Source organism: Gymnoscopelus microlampas (genome assembly GCF_963454915.1).
Source record: "Gymnoscopelus microlampas genome assembly, chromosome: 4".
In the NCBI taxonomy this organism is placed as follows: domain Eukaryota; kingdom Metazoa; phylum Chordata; class Actinopteri; order Myctophiformes; family Myctophidae; genus Gymnoscopelus; species Gymnoscopelus microlampas.
Window position 1 is genome coordinate 2,060,257 of NC_139941.1, and position 15,516 is coordinate 2,075,772.

The 15,516-nt window shown below is 40.3% G+C and overlaps 1 protein-coding gene across 5 annotated transcripts in view; it reads right to left on the reverse strand.

Annotated features, from left to right (window-relative positions):
• LOC311044424 (apoptosis-associated speck-like protein containing a CARD) overlaps window positions 1–15,516 on the reverse strand; it is a 98,757-nt gene that overhangs the window by 36,976 nt on the left and 46,265 nt on the right. The window contains exons 4-7 of one of the 5 annotated variants that reach the window (XM_084055985.1): window positions 15,181–15,213; window positions 15,053–15,073; window positions 14,898–14,930; window positions 10,259–11,016 (exon numbers count right to left, since the gene is read on the reverse strand). The exons of the other annotated variants lie outside the window; for them this stretch is intronic. Coding sequence (XP_083912111.1) covers window positions 10,754–11,016; window positions 14,898–14,930; window positions 15,053–15,073; window positions 15,181–15,213 — 350 coding nt within the window. The 3' untranslated portion in view covers window positions 10,259–10,753. Of the gene's footprint in view, window positions 1–10,258; window positions 11,017–14,897; window positions 14,931–15,052; window positions 15,074–15,180; window positions 15,214–15,516 lie in introns of those variants that run through there. 5 annotated transcript variants of the gene reach the window in all.

Below are 15,516 nucleotides of genomic sequence, written 5' to 3' on the forward strand. Positions count from 1 at the left end.
GGAGTGTGAGGACTGATGGAGCAGGCAGGTGTAGAAGGGACCTGGGAGGTTGGAGCAGGTCTGGGAGTTGAAGGCTGGGGGAGGGTGAGTCTGGTGGAGCTGTAGATGCTGTTCTTAGGGGCACAGCATCTTTCTTCTCACCAGCCAGAGTTCTCAGTCTGCTGAAGTCTTTTTCAAACTCCTCCAGTTTTGTCTGGGACCCTTGAATCATCACTATGCCTGTGTTGTGGAAGTTGACGTTGAATTTTGGTACAGTATCTGTGTATAGCTGTCGGATGGATTTGTTGCCAATCATTTTAAGGTCATTATATTGTTCACGGAGTGTGGAGTGCCAAACTTCTGGGTCCTCTGTATAGAACAACATGTCTGTGATGACTGCCTGGTCACATTGCATTTTATAATCTGCTCTGAGTGTTTCAGGATGTTCTCTGAGCAGCTTACCTCTGTATTTATTTCTCCCTGTTTCAGAGTTAATGTCCTCTGGGTATTGAATCACCATATTATATAGACTGCATCCATCTGCTTTCAGTAGTTTTGGATCCATTTTTTTTTTTTTTTTTAAGAAAAAAAAAAAAGTTACTTAACTTCTTCCACAGTTTGTTGACAATTCTGTGATTAATCCTTCTTATTCTCTTTTCCTGGTGTTTTACCTTCTCTCTTGCATTCTTTTAGTAGTTTTGTCCTATTTTGTTTCACTGTGTTGTGTGCCTGGAATCTCCATTCAGTTGGTTCTGTGTTGTTCTGTAGCAGTTGTTAGCTGAAAGTTGGAAGTGCTGTTAGCTAGCTAGGTAGCTAGCTTCTTTGTTGACTGATTTTAGAAGACCAGTTTCTTCAATCAACTTGTAACTTTACCAACTTGTTCCCAAGATCTTTATCTTTAATTTAACATAAAACTTGCCACTAAATTCGATCCAAAAGTAATCAAAGTAATTAAATCATTTGCTGAAGCAGGAGCTCATGCTTTCTGCCTCTCTCTCTCTCTCTCTCTCTCTCTCTCTCTCTCTCTCTCTCTCTCTCTCTCTCCAGTTTCCATGTCTGTCTGTCTCTCTCTCACTGGCCCCGTATTATCGCTGCTTGCAGCTATATTTTTTATTCTTCCGCCGATTTTGGCAGTTCTGGCCTAACCGCGTGGTCACTTTTTATGAAATTCGGCAATATGGTAGAGGGCTATGCCAAACGGCGAAGACCCGAAACTCACAACCATTGGCCAAAGGGTGGCGCTGTAGCACTCAATTGAACATGCCAACTTTGAACAGGTACAACTCATGCCCTGTTTGACCTACAGCCATGAAACTTCGATGCACACATGCGTCTCCTCATGCCTAACAACTTTCACTGTTTGACTTTTGACCTCTGACCTTTAGATCTCCCACCATTTCGAATTCTATGAAAAGCAGTAAAAAGCAGTAAAAGTCCATAGCTTTCTGGGATCTTTGAGCAATCTGCACGAAACTGTCTACACATGAACTTTGGACCAATGCCGACAAACGTGAGCAAGCGGATTTTCCATAAGTGAAAACGTTAAGCTCATCACCAATCACACCTGCCACATGCACAGTACAATTTTTAGGTACTTTTACTTTACTACTCTACTCTACTACAATTACAGCAGATGACAGCTTTAGTTACTTGTTACTTTGCAGATGTAATTATTAATACAACACCTACAGTAACCACATACAGCCGATCTACAATGTGACGCGTTATGAGCTTGTATGTATATAATAAGCAACCCATGCTGTATGATAACTTACCACATATGAAATCCAATTCTGTCTATCCAATGGCTCAGTCTGTACTGTGGCCATAGCTGAGTGGTTAGTGAGCCCACCTAGGGAGCCAGAGGCCCTGTTTGCCCCAGGTACGATTCCAGGCCAGGCCAGCAAATGTGTCGATGAAATGAAATTTGTCCCTGAGCAAGACTCTTAACCCCTAATTGCTCACAGGCCCTCATTGGAAACAAGACTGCAAGGACTTTCATGAACGGACCTGGAATTATCCTTATCCTTTACACTGTCTACCCACAAGTCTATAGGTCCCTGGTTCAAAGCCCAATTTAACCGGTCCAAATATAATTTACTGAACAAAAATCATGACTTTGTTAATTAATGCATGTTCACTTCTTCTCTCTCTCTCTCTCTCTCTCTTACTGCCTCTCTTTCTCACTGCCTCTCTCTCTCTCTCTCTCTCTCTCTCCCTCTCTCTCTCTCTCCCTCTCTCTCTCTCTTTCTTTTCTCTCCCTCTCTCCCTCTCCCTCTCTCTCTCTCTCTCTCTCTCTCTCTCTCTCTCTCTCTCTCTCTCTCTCTCTCTCTCTCTCTCTCTCTCTCTCTCTCTCTCTTTCTCTCTCTCTCTCTGCCACTCTGTCACTGTCTGTCTGTCTGCCAGTCTGCCACTCTGTCACTGTCTGTCTGTCTGTCTGCCACTCTGTCACTGTCTGTCTGTCTGCCAGTCTGCCACTCTGTCACTGTCTGTCTGTCTGTCTGCCAGTCTGCCAGTCTGCCACTCTGTCACTCTGTCACAGTCTGTCTGTCTGCCAGTCTGCCACTCTGTCACTGTCTGTTTGTCTGCCAGTCTGCCATTCTGTCACTGTCTGTCTGTCTGTCTGTCTGTCTGTCTGTCTGTCTGCCAGTCTGCCACTCTGTCACAGTCTGTCTGTCTGTCTGTCTGCCAGTCTGCCAGTCTGTCACTGTCTGTCTGTCTGTCTGCCAGTATGCCAGTCTGCCACAGTCTGTCTGTCTGCCAGTCTGCCACTCTGTCACTGTCTGTCTGCCAGTCTGCCACTCTGCCACTCTGCCACTCTGTCACAGTCTGTCTGTCTGTCTGTCTGTCTGTCTGTCTGTCTGTCTGTCTGTCTGTCTGTCTGTCTGTCTGCCACTCTGTCACAGTCTGCCAGTCTGCCAGTCTGCCACTCTGTCACAGTCTGCCAGTCTGCCACTCTGTCACAGTCTGCCAGTCTGCCACTCTGTCACAGTCTGCCAGTCTGCCAGTCTGCCAGTCTGCCAGTCTGCCAGTCTGCCACTCTGTCACAGTCTGCCAGTCTGCCAGTCTGCCAGTCTGCCACTCTGTCACTCTGTCACTCTGTCACAGTCTGCCAGTCTGCCAGTCTGCCACTCTGTCACTGTCTGTCTGTCTGTCTGCCAGTCTGCCACTCTGTCACAGTCTGTCTGTCTGCCAGTCTGCCACTCTGTCACAGTCTGCCAGTCTGCCACAGTCTGCCAGTCTGCCAGTCTGCCACTCTGTCACAGTCTGCCAGTCTGCCACTCTGTCACAGTCTGCCAGTCTGCCACAGTCTGCCAGTCTGCCACTCTGTCACAGTCTGCCACTCTGCCAGTCTGTCACAGTCTGCCAGTCTGCCACTTTGTCACAGTCTGCCAGTCTGCCAGTCTGTCACAGTCTGTCCGCCAGTCTGTCAGTGTCTGTCTGCCACTCTGTCACTGTCTGTCTGTCACTCTGTCACTGTCCAGTCTGCCACTCTGCCAGTCTGCCAGTCTGCCACTCTGCCTGTCTGCCAGTCTGTCTGCCACTCTGTGTCTCTCTCTCTCTCTCTCTCTCTCTCTCTCTCTCTCTCTCTCTCTCTCTCTCTCTCTCTCTCTCTCTCTCTCTCTCTCTCTCTCTCTCTCTCTCTCTCTCTCTCTCTTATTCTCGAAACCGCTCATTGCTGCTTGCAGCTATATTTATTATTATTATTATTATTATTATTATTATTATTATTATTATTATTATTATTATTATTATTATTATTATTATTGTATTTATATGTATAACTAGGATAATGATTATCTTAATATGAATGAATACATTGTATTATTCATATCTTTATTATGTAGGTATTGGGAATGAGGTCTTGCCCCAAGTGATCTTGTATCTGGTATCTCAGGATCTATCACAGGAATAGAGCTGAGCCAGAAGGCAAAGCTCTCAATACACCGGTCTTCGTACCTACTCTCACCTACAGTATGATCATGAAGTGTGCCAAAAGAGCAAGGGGTTGGCGAAAGGGCCTACTCTGTGTGGAGTTTGCATGTTCTCCCCGTGTCTCCTAGGGTAGTTAATACCCTCACAAAAACATGTAGTAATCCTGGTCACTATACTGCCTCCCCCTGGTCAGCCGGGGCGCCTGATGGAGCAAGCGCCATCTTGGTCTCCAGCTACTCATGACTCTGATGGAGGGGAAGGGAACTGGTTGGAATAACGTGTTCCTTCCACGCGCTACGTCCAACCAGGGAAACTCCCCCCTGTCGGGTGACAAGAAGGTCAGTTGGCTCTCATGCATTGAAGGAGGCATGAGCTCGGCCCTGGCCTCCCTAGGCTGGTGGGGGGAGTGTAGTGCCCAGGATCACTTAGCAAATTGGCACCGGGTGAAAAAAGGGTTACAAAATCGTGGGACAAAAATTATAATAAAAAAAAAAAAAAAAAGAGCAAGATTGCGGAAACTCGCAGAGAAAAAGTGTTTTCTCCCATTGATAGGATGAGAAGTTCAGTCATGGGAGAGACGCAGAGTAGAACCACAGCTCTTTCACATGGAAAGGAGCCAGTTAAGGTGGTTCGGGCATCGATGCTTTGTGGGCGTCTCCATAGGGAGGTCCTCTGGGCATGTCCCACATGGGAGAAGGCCCCGGGGCAGACCAAGGAAGGGGATTATATCTCCACTCTGGCCTTGGAACACCTCGGGATGAAGTGGCTAATGTGACCCGAGAAAGGGAAGTCTGGAACTCTCTGCTGGAACTGTTGCCCCTGCAACCCGACTCCGGATAAGTGGATGGAGATGGATGAATGGATGGATCACATTTTTGCATTTGTATCTATAGTTGCTGATGGCAGCTTTCATCTTCCTTGTTTAAGCCTCAATAAATACATTTTATTCAGCAAAAATGGGAATTCATCCCAGAGTTAAATTAACACTCTCTAAGACTGAAAATAGTATATTTTAAAAACTATTTTACTGTAAAGCTTGGACACTCCAGCTGAAAACACAATTGCATTTCATCAGATGACAGTCATCACTGCTGTGTCTGTGTCTGTGTCTGTCACTTTGTCACATATCTTATAATACTCTCTAGGCTGTATGAATTCTGCCCAACTCCATAGACCATGAAGTCTAAATAAAATACTGTACATGCACAGTTGTAGTCTAGAGCATAGTTTCAACATGGACCTTCCAGCATACAACACTCATCAATGCTGTGTCTGTGTCTGTCAATTTGAAGTAATGCAAACACACACAACCCAGACCATCAGTAAGGCTCACATTCTAATACATTGTGTGTGCATCTTTAGGAGACACACATTTAATGAATCTTCAATATCTGAAACAATACAAATAAGTTTGATTCTCAAAACCTATTGCATAGGCTTTAAGGTGTTTCAGATGTTTTAAGATGTTCAAAAGTATCCCATATGCAGCAAAATGATCTTCTATCTATATATATCTATATCTATCAACAGTATCTTTCTACTGTATTTATTCTTCTCATTTTGTAATGAAACCTTTTTTTCTTCTTTTTTTTGTCAGTTCATTGTGTATTCCTTAGCAGGCCCAATGGGCTGAGAGTTTATTTGTCTTCTAACATGTTTTAGAGCTATGCTATTCTCAAGTCATAATAGCATCTTTTATTCATGATAACCGCATCCACAGTGGTTTGCCAACTGGAACGGCATGGCCGTTCGTCACGGGCTCTCACAACTCTTGCGCGCTCATGAGCCTCCAGGCCTCGCTGTCGGCCTGCCTACCTTGTTCTCAAGTCTCAAATTATTTTAAAAGTCATGCATTTGTTGTAAAACCTTGCACATACACAGGACATTAAGTGAACCAAAACAACCCTTAGGCGCCATCCCAGCCCGTAGGACTCGTTGGTACAGTGACTGAAATGGCCCCCTCTGTCCGGCTTCCCTCCAGTGAACACTGCTGAATGTGTTTGTATTTGAGACAATATTCTAGTATAAGTATCTGTGAATCAGTTTATATCAGTTACATTTAGCTTTTTGAGTGGTGCCAACCACTCCTACATTTGACTTTGTCCGTGTGTCCGTATGTCCGTGTGTCCATATGTCCGTCCGTCCGTATGTTTGAGCACGGCTGATTGGTCAAGCTTCACGTGACACGTGACAATATGTTGTCACGTGTTACGTGAAAACATATTGTTGCTGATTGCAACACAAGGATTCAACCAGTTACACTTTCAAAGGCACCACTCTCTTCACACTGGGTGTGATTTTTTATTTATACTTGGACGGTGGATTTACAACCTATGGTTCACTGTATAATAATGACTCGATATAAATATACCGTCCTTGTTTCATTTTTGTAAATGTTTATGATTGGTGCACTGTTATATTTGGACTGTCAGTGGTTTGATGCAGGCTGATCGCCAGAGAACATGTTGTTACTGTATGCTGCACAGAACAGTGTACAGTGATATTTTTTAGCCCAAAAAACCTTCACATGCATCGTCTACAAGGCTTTAGATGTGGACCATGTTAAGATTTTGCATTTTTAACAACATTTCTAACCATTTGACTGTCACATATTGGCAAGGTTTCCTGGATTACTTATACTAGTCCATACCCGGTGAAGTGCGCAGACATCTCTCGACATCTCCCTTCACTCGGAGGTTCGCTACTATCGCTAGTAGTAGCCAGCTAGTTGGTGCTCTTTCAGCAGTGTTTCACCAAAGTGGGAATGAATTGTATGAAAGTTGTATGAAAAACTGTTCCACGGCTTCTCGCCATCGACGAGGTGAGAATAAAGGGGCTAAAATGGACAATGGACTAACTTTTCACCACATTCCCAAATGGAAGCCAGCCAGGTCTCCCGATGTAACAAAGAGACGATGCATGGCATGGTTGTCTGACAGCCCAGATGACAGAAAAAGACGTGGAAGAAACACACAAGATAGCACACCTCAGTATCCATGTAGAGAGGGTTATAGGCACTATACGCAAAAAGTACCATAATAATCGTCGGTGTCCAGCCGGGACCAGCTAACTCCATTTTCAGTTTTTTTTTTTTTTTTCATAAATCAATGCTATTGAACCCCCTTTACATCTGTGTAAAGTTTTTTTTTATAATAACCTATGAAAAGTATTAAAAAGCGCCTCTGACGAAAACTCCCAACTCCATTGGATCCTCAAACTGTCCGTCAAAAACAAACAACTCCCCCCTCCTCTCATGCTCTCCACTGCTCCATACTATATATACAGGGTTTTTGCCAATTGTCAAATATAAATACTACAGATTTAAAAAAACGTAATTCAGACTTTTTTTTTTACCAATTGTCAGATATAAATTTGGACAGTTTTCACTGTGTAATTTCAGCGTTAAACCAATATGCAGGATGTGACTGAATATCATCATGTCAGACTGCATTCATGCTTTACCCTCCACCTTTAGCAGAGACTTTAAGTGAACAGTCATTTGCTCTCGGCTCTGGTCACCGTTTTGCGGGGTGTTTTCACCAACCCAGTGACTGGAAGGTTTAGGCAACACACAACACACAATAGTGTAATAATAAAATGTTGATGGATAGGTAAATGCAACTGTGGTTGTTATTGTTAGTGCAGTAGGCTACAGATTTGATAGGCTACAGATTCTATTATTCATGAATGTATTTTTTTTATTGATATGCCATTTATTTATTGTTGGTGTGCCATGATTGCTTTTGTTAAATACATTTAGTATTGAGTATTGAGGCAGAATTGTTTGTTGTACTCAACTGTAGAAGAACAACAGTGGTAACAGTTAGATCCATGGATGTTTCCAATGCATGTTAAAATAAAAGTTGTTTAAGTACAGTATTCAGCTTGATCTATACTTAGTATATGAGGATGGCGCACACCATAAATAGCTGATCTCCAAGCTCACAATGTGTTGTGATGTGTTGTGAGCTTTGAGATTCATTGTCAGCTGTTCTTATCAATGATGTACAAAACCTCCTAACTCCACTCAATGATGGACAAAACCTCCTAACTCCACTTGAGCTGGATTTGGGTAAAGTGGTGATAATATAATGACACATGCAAGTATCTGATAATATATAAAGTCACAATACCAAGTTTGATGAGGCAGTATTGCTTTGTTTTACAAATATAAGGTTTTCTTCATTTTCTGAAAAATGTATATTTTGTTTTTCATTTCCTGAACAATTACCATTTTGGAGTTAGCTGGTTCCGGCCGGACAGCAGAGATATATTAAATGGTAGGGTACCCATCACTCTGATGCATAAACCTAGCCTGGTTCCAAACAGGCTGATAATCAGGCTAGCATAAACCAGGAGTGGGCAGGACATGACAATCCTTGACAAAGTTGTCCGAGCGTGCTGTGATCTGACTACTCGTTATGCACCAGTGTGGTTCTGAAACTGGATGATGAGTAACCTTTTTTTTTATTTTATTTTTAATAGTACCCTTCTGCATAGTAAAAGCAGACATGAGGTTATGCTCTGTAGATAAATTAGATATGTTCCTTTTGTATGTACATAGTAACCTGTACAAGTTTTCAAATAAAAGACAGTCTTTCTACATAAAACGATTATATGCAAATAGAACCGCATTCTTTCACATATTGCTAAAATGCATAGGCCATTCTATCATTATGCAGTGCTTTCATTCAATGCAAATATAACCGAATCCTGATGATGATGGCTCAGGTCACCAGTTGCCTCACCTGTTAATGATCACATTATAATATGGATGGGCAGAGACCATTTTACTCCTCTTTGAGCTTGATGAGGTTCCTTTTTTATACACATAGTAACCTGTAAATGTACCTTGTTTTCAAATAAAAGATAACTTCATGTGACGTTGACTTACAGTGGTTACTTTCTAGATTTTGATTATTATTACAAAACATACAGTAACCACTTCAGCCATTTGAAAATAGCCGATCTACTTTATAAGCATTGTGAGCTTGTAGATCTGCTATTTTCAAATGATTATACATTTTATATACATTTTATACATTTGAAAGTTTGTTTTTGCAGTTGGCTTTTTAACATTATTGATGTAATTATTTGGATGTGCCGCTGTGTGTACAAGCTATATAGTAGTGTACCCTGTTAGATGGGTCTGTAGACTGGTAGTGACCCAACCAACATGGTAAATCTTGGCCACGCCCCCCAAATAACTCCCCCACCCAAGCAAACTTTGCCAGCTCTATTATAGGAGGATAACTGCAGCAATCACTGCACAGTTTTTCAAAAGTTTAATTCTGGATAAGAATTATCCTGATATTGTAATCACCATTTTTACAATCCAGGATCAGAATGGTCTTGCTGATTTTGTGTCAGTTTTTTATCATTGTCAGATAGGATAATTCTGATCCAGATACCACAGTCTCTCGGGTAGCAGATATATATTTCCTTAGTTGATGGAATTGATGGGTCTGCCCACGTGTGACTACCAGAGGCGGCGCTAGGTCTGTAGTAGGTTCGTGGCTTAGTCCCCCAGGCATGGGAGGGACATCCCATGCCTGGGGATTTGTTTTTGTTTTTGTTTGATTCATCGGCCGTCTTTTTTTAATTTTTTATTGATGGTCGTTTCACACTTACTGAAACTCACTCAGTCTAATCAGCAGCTTGTTGATGTCACTGTTCAGATTATGATGCATTAGTCATAACTCCACTGGAATACATAAAAACAGGTTTCTAATGATAAACTATTACAATTCTGTAACATCTGGTCACCAATTCTCCACTCCTGGCTCCTGGCTTCGGCGGCTATAGCCAATAATGTTTTACCCATTTTTTGTATTTGTCTTGTTGGCTTTGGATAAAAAATTGGTGGCTATGGCCAACGAAGCCCCCACGTAACACCGCCCATGGTGACTACCACAAGCTCAAGATGACATCTGGATTTTCATTATTTGGACAAATAATATTAGACTATAATAAATCAGGGCTTAAACTTTTTAGGAATGTCAATATAGAAAAACATAAAGTACAGAGTCGATTATGTGAAAAATTACACTTGCGTTCAGAACGTATGGGAACATAACACATCCGTTCTGAACGGGGCAGTGTACCTGTTCCCTTAGCCCTTTGTTCCCTTAAAATGAACACCAACCCCAACCCTAAGCCTAACTGAGGGAACATAGGAGTTAGGTGCTATAGAGCTGAGGGCACATCGATCCCCTGAAGGGTAGTATAACCAGATTTGAGGAGATTCGTGAGTCAGCTGATTATTTGTTCTAGTCCTTTAATAGTGAACTGTTTTTAAACGGTTATTGGTTAAACCCTGATGAAGACCATGTGTTGCTGAAATATGTTGATAGTTCTTTAATTGGTTCCATATAAAGTTACTAACTCTATATAGGCTTTTATATCAACAAGAATATTGCCATGGACATTCATAATCATAATCATCATAATTATTGCAAACCTGCACCCAAAACTTTGACAAACTGTCATTGAATAATATATATTAAGATTATGAACTGAAATCATTTTATTAAAGAAAACAAGATTATCACAGTCACAAGTAGACTTTTTTCTCTCTTTAGGATCACCTCACATTCACCTCATGTAACGTTATCATCACAATAAAAAACAAAACAACTACATGACCCTCATGATAATACAGCATAATGAAAGTACTGCATAAAAAAATATTGCTATTTGTAAGAATTAGAAATACAGAGCTCTTGGAAATAGAAGGAGGATGAATGAGAATGCTGCATACTGGAACGGCCTGTAAAGGAACATTCTATTGTACTAATAGAATGTTTGGCCTATTTTCTTATTTTTATTTAAATGAGAATTACTCTGGATTATTCAGATCATCCATTAGATATGACTCATTTTCCTCAAGACCTTTGTAGAAAACACGTTTGGCTTTAGCCCCACGGCTATCCAGGAGTACAAAGAGTCCCCTTATCTTTCCCTGACTGGTTTTCTCAGCCCTGAGATTACTGTAGTCCTCATTCTTCATGACCCCCTCATCAACCAGTAGATCCAGGATGGGTTCCACCGCGGTCACTCTCTGAATCAGGAAACGCTTGTGTTTATTGACAAAGTCAACCTCTGTGGACAAAACATATTTAAACGTGTACAGTACAGTGGTTAGCACTTGAGAATGGCAGTAATACCATCTGAGTGCCTCTGTGGTGCCACAGAGGCGCCACTACTACTTGGTGGTGCCGCATTTGACACCTTTTTTTAAGGTGTAGTGTGGCTGAACGGCCACCATGTGGCACATGTGAGTCCATGAACTCTACAGTACAGTATTAGCAACAGGGGAAGGGTGAATGCATTTAAAGTTAATGTTATTTTTATTTTTTGTAAACATAGAAAATAAGGGAATGAGTCCTTAGGATGAATTGAAAGTAGCAATTATTTCTTTAAACACAACTGTGTTTCATGGTGGAAGAAGTGCACAGACATTTTACTTAAGTAAAAGTAGCAATACCACAATATAAAAATACTCTATTTTATATTTACTTATTTTTAAATATACTTACCAAAAGCTAATGTTTGAAAGTAGCCGATCTAGCTTGTAGATCGGCTATTTTCAAATGGCTGTGGTATAACATAGGGCTAAAGTGGTTAATATGTATGTTTTATTATATAACAATTTATATCTGCAGAGTAACTAAAGTTTTCAAATAATTGTAGTAGTGGAGTAAAAGTACACTATTTGCCTTTGCAGGTGTAGTGGAGTAGAAGTGAAAGTGCACTAATACTCCAGTACAGTAAAAAGAAAACACTTCATCATTTTCCCCAAGATTCTATGGAACCCAAGCAGGATTCGTACCCGGTCCTCTCACCTTTGAGAAACATCTTCTGTTTCTTTAAACACAACTGTGTTTCATGGTGGAAGAAGTACACAGACATTTTACCTAAGTAAAAGTAGCAATACCACAATATAAAAATACTCTATTACAACTAAAAGGCCTGTGTTCAAAATGTTACTTAGCCTAAGTAGCCTAACTAGTAACTAAAGTTTTCAAATAATTGTAGTGGAGTAAAAGTACAATATTTGCCTCTGCAGATGTAGTGGAGTAGAAGTAAAAGTACAGTAATACTCCAGTAAAGTAAAAAACACCTCAACATTATTCATTAATTTCTAGGCGCCCCAACCTGGAATCAAACTCTACTCTGTAAATTATAAGGCCAACCTCTACTCCACTACACTACTGGTTCAGTGATAAGTTTGTGGGGTTAGGACGTGTGTCGTTCTCTATGTTCTGTGCACTACTCCTTGGAAAGTCAGAGATAAAAAGCTTGCAGCTCCCAAAGCTGCTACTGTCTGAGAGCAGTAACTAGTAACTATAGTAGTCAACTAAAAGCATTATAAACTACTGTCCGGCACAATTATATTGTTTTAGAATGTGAAACAGAGTTAAATGAACAGGAGAGTATAATGTACTAACTAACTAAGGACCCCAATTTAAACAAGCCATATGGCTTTCTTATTCCTATTTAGCAGCCAGCTTCCTATTTAGTCGACCTTGGATTTGAACTGTACTTTCATGTGCTCTTTGTCTGCAAACTTCTAAATAAAGTATTCAATCAATCAAAACACTTTTCATGGTTGGAAAAACAGAGAGAGAATGAGAGTTTTCATCTGAAGAATTGCTGGGATCCACAGAAAATCTCTGCTATCAGTCTGTCTGTCAACGACATGCAAATTAACTGGTTTAGCACCTTGGCCAGGGTCTTTTGTTCGTCTCTAGCCACACTTCATTGTCATCACAATAGACTTAGAGCCCAGGAGTTTGCCCTCCCCCCACACACACACACACACACACACAAGCACACTTTTTCAATTGCAGTTTGTTTTCATTTGATTTTAAGTGGATTTGCTAGTTTCGTTTTTAGTTTGTGAAAAGGCTTAGTTTTAGTTGAGTTTTTAAATTATTTTCAGTGTTAATTTTAGTTGTATTATTGTAAGGGTAGTCAGGGGCAATATTCAACAAGCTCAGAATAGTGAAAATGGCAGATCTACAAGCTCACAACACGTTGCATTGCTACAACTGCTGTTGTCATCGGCTGTGTGGAGACAGAAATGAAAACTGATTCAGATTTTTTGCTTAATAATTCTGAATCAGCTTTGCTTAATCATTCATCAAAAGTTATGAAAGCTCTAATGAAGGAACGGGACTCAACTGACGTTGACAGAGAAGCATCAGAAAGATTCATCAGATTTACAAACATCCCATCAGAGAGAATTTGATGCATTTGGGGTTGACCTTAAAAATGCAGTCGATGCCCAGTTAGTAGGCCTACTGAAGACAGAGAGAAAAACTCTAAAAATGTAATGAAAACAAAGTGCAATTGAAAACATGTAGTCAAACAAAAATACAAATGTGTGCGTGTGTGAGGATAAAATCTCTGTTGATTTATCTCTGAGAGGGTAGCCTAAAAATGTATGTATCCACTAGTAAAGTTACTCTGGTTTGGTAACAAAATGTAAAGTGCGTTATAAATAAAATCCATTATTATTATTATTATTACTCTCAGAAAGTAGCAGCTTTGGGAGCTGCAAGCTTTTTATCTGACTTTCCAAGGAGTAGTGCACAGAACATAGAGAACGAGGCACGTCCTGACCCCACAGACATATCACTGTTCCAGTAGTGTAGCGGTGTAGAGAGTGGTCTTTCAAGTTACAGAGCAGGGTTTGATTCCAGATTAGGGTGCCTAGAACTTACATGTGCATAATGTTGAAGTGTTTTTTTTACTTTACTGGACTGTACTTTTACTTCTACTCCACTACATCTGCAGAGGCAAATATTGTACTTTCACTCCACTACAATTATTTGAAATCTTTAGTTACTTTGCAGATATAAATTGTTATATAATAAAACATACATATTAACCACTTTAGCCCTATTTTATACCACAGCCATTTGAAAATAGCCGTTCTACAAGGTAGATCGGCTACTTTAAAACATTTTAGTACTTTTGGTACTTTAAGTATATTTTGATGCCAATACCGTTGTACTTTTACTCAAGTAACATTGCACTGTTACAGCTGGAAGTGTAACTACACCTGCAAAGGCAAATAGTGTACTTTTACTCCACTACTACAATTATTTGAAAACTTCAGTTACTTTGCAGATATAAATTGTTATATAATAAAACATACATATTAACCACTTTAGCCCTATTTTATGCCACAGCCATTTGAAAATAGCCGATCTACAAGCTAGATCGGCTACTTTCAAACATTGTAGAACTTTAGCTTTTGGTAAGTATATTTAAAAATAAGTAAATATAAAAATAGAGTATTTTTATATTGTGGTATAGCTACTTTTACTTAAGTAAAATGTCTGTGCACTTCTTCCACCATGAAACACAGTTGTGTTTAAAGAAATAATTGCTACTTTCAAAGCCCACTGAGTGCAATTTACCAAAATACATCTTGATAATATAACCCATACAATTATTTGTTTCACTTCTCAACAAGTTCAGCTTCAATTGCAGCCTCTGTTGACTGGAAGCAGCCCTGTCTCAAATAGACACAACATGCCTGTGTCTGGGCATTAGTTGCTCTCTACCGCCATCTAGTGGCACCACAGAGAAAAAAGCGGTACCGCAAAAGTAGGTGGTACCAGAGAGGCGCCAGAGGGGTGCCACCCCTGACATTCTGAAGGTACAACCACTGTATATTTTGCATCCCTCAATTTCTAGAATATTAACAAGTGCGTGTATGATCTATCTCAGTTTTTTTGGAATTTCATATAACAGCCTGCTAGAAGTTGGAACAAGTTTCATAATCATTGGAATAATAAACAAGCCTTTTGTTTCACTATGCTGTAGTCGGACATGTACAGTACATGGCTCTGTTTTGAATAAGAACCAACTAGGCCACAATCAGTATGTGAAGCACTTAATGATTAAAGTGCATAATTAATCATATCTATTTACTTAACTAAACTCAATTAACTTTAATCAGCACTCACTTGGGTCAGATGAAGCTGCTCCTTTGGGTGTTCCTGACAGAAATAAAACAGTGTTCAAATAGGTTTAAAATGCAATCATGTGAGTTCATATGGACCAGTAAAGTTGGCAATGAACAGTTAAGTTGTTGAGTCAAACTACTTTAAACAGCACTCACCTGGGACAGATGCAGCTGCAACTTTGGATTGTAAATGCAAGAAATAAAACAAGGTTTACATTAATTAAATGTAATATGGACTAGTACAGTTGGACAAATATGTTAAGTCAACCTTACTTAGCACGTACCTGGGCCAGATCCAGCTGCTCCGTTGGATTGTGCTGCAAGAAATAAAACAGTGTTCAAATTCATTTAACATGCAAACATGTGAGCTAATGAGCTGTTACGTTGAGTCACTTAACACAATGACATCAGTGACAATCATAGCTAAAGCATTAATAAAGGACTTTTTCGTTTAGTTTTTAGGTTTTGTTTTGTGTTTGCCAAAAGTGAAAGTGTGTTGAAAATTGTAGCCAGCGTATCTTTCTTAATGAACTACGCATTGGCCCATAGAATATAGCCTATATTAAATCCCTGATTCTATAGGTCACATTTTATGTCATCGTTAATGGACGTTATGCCTC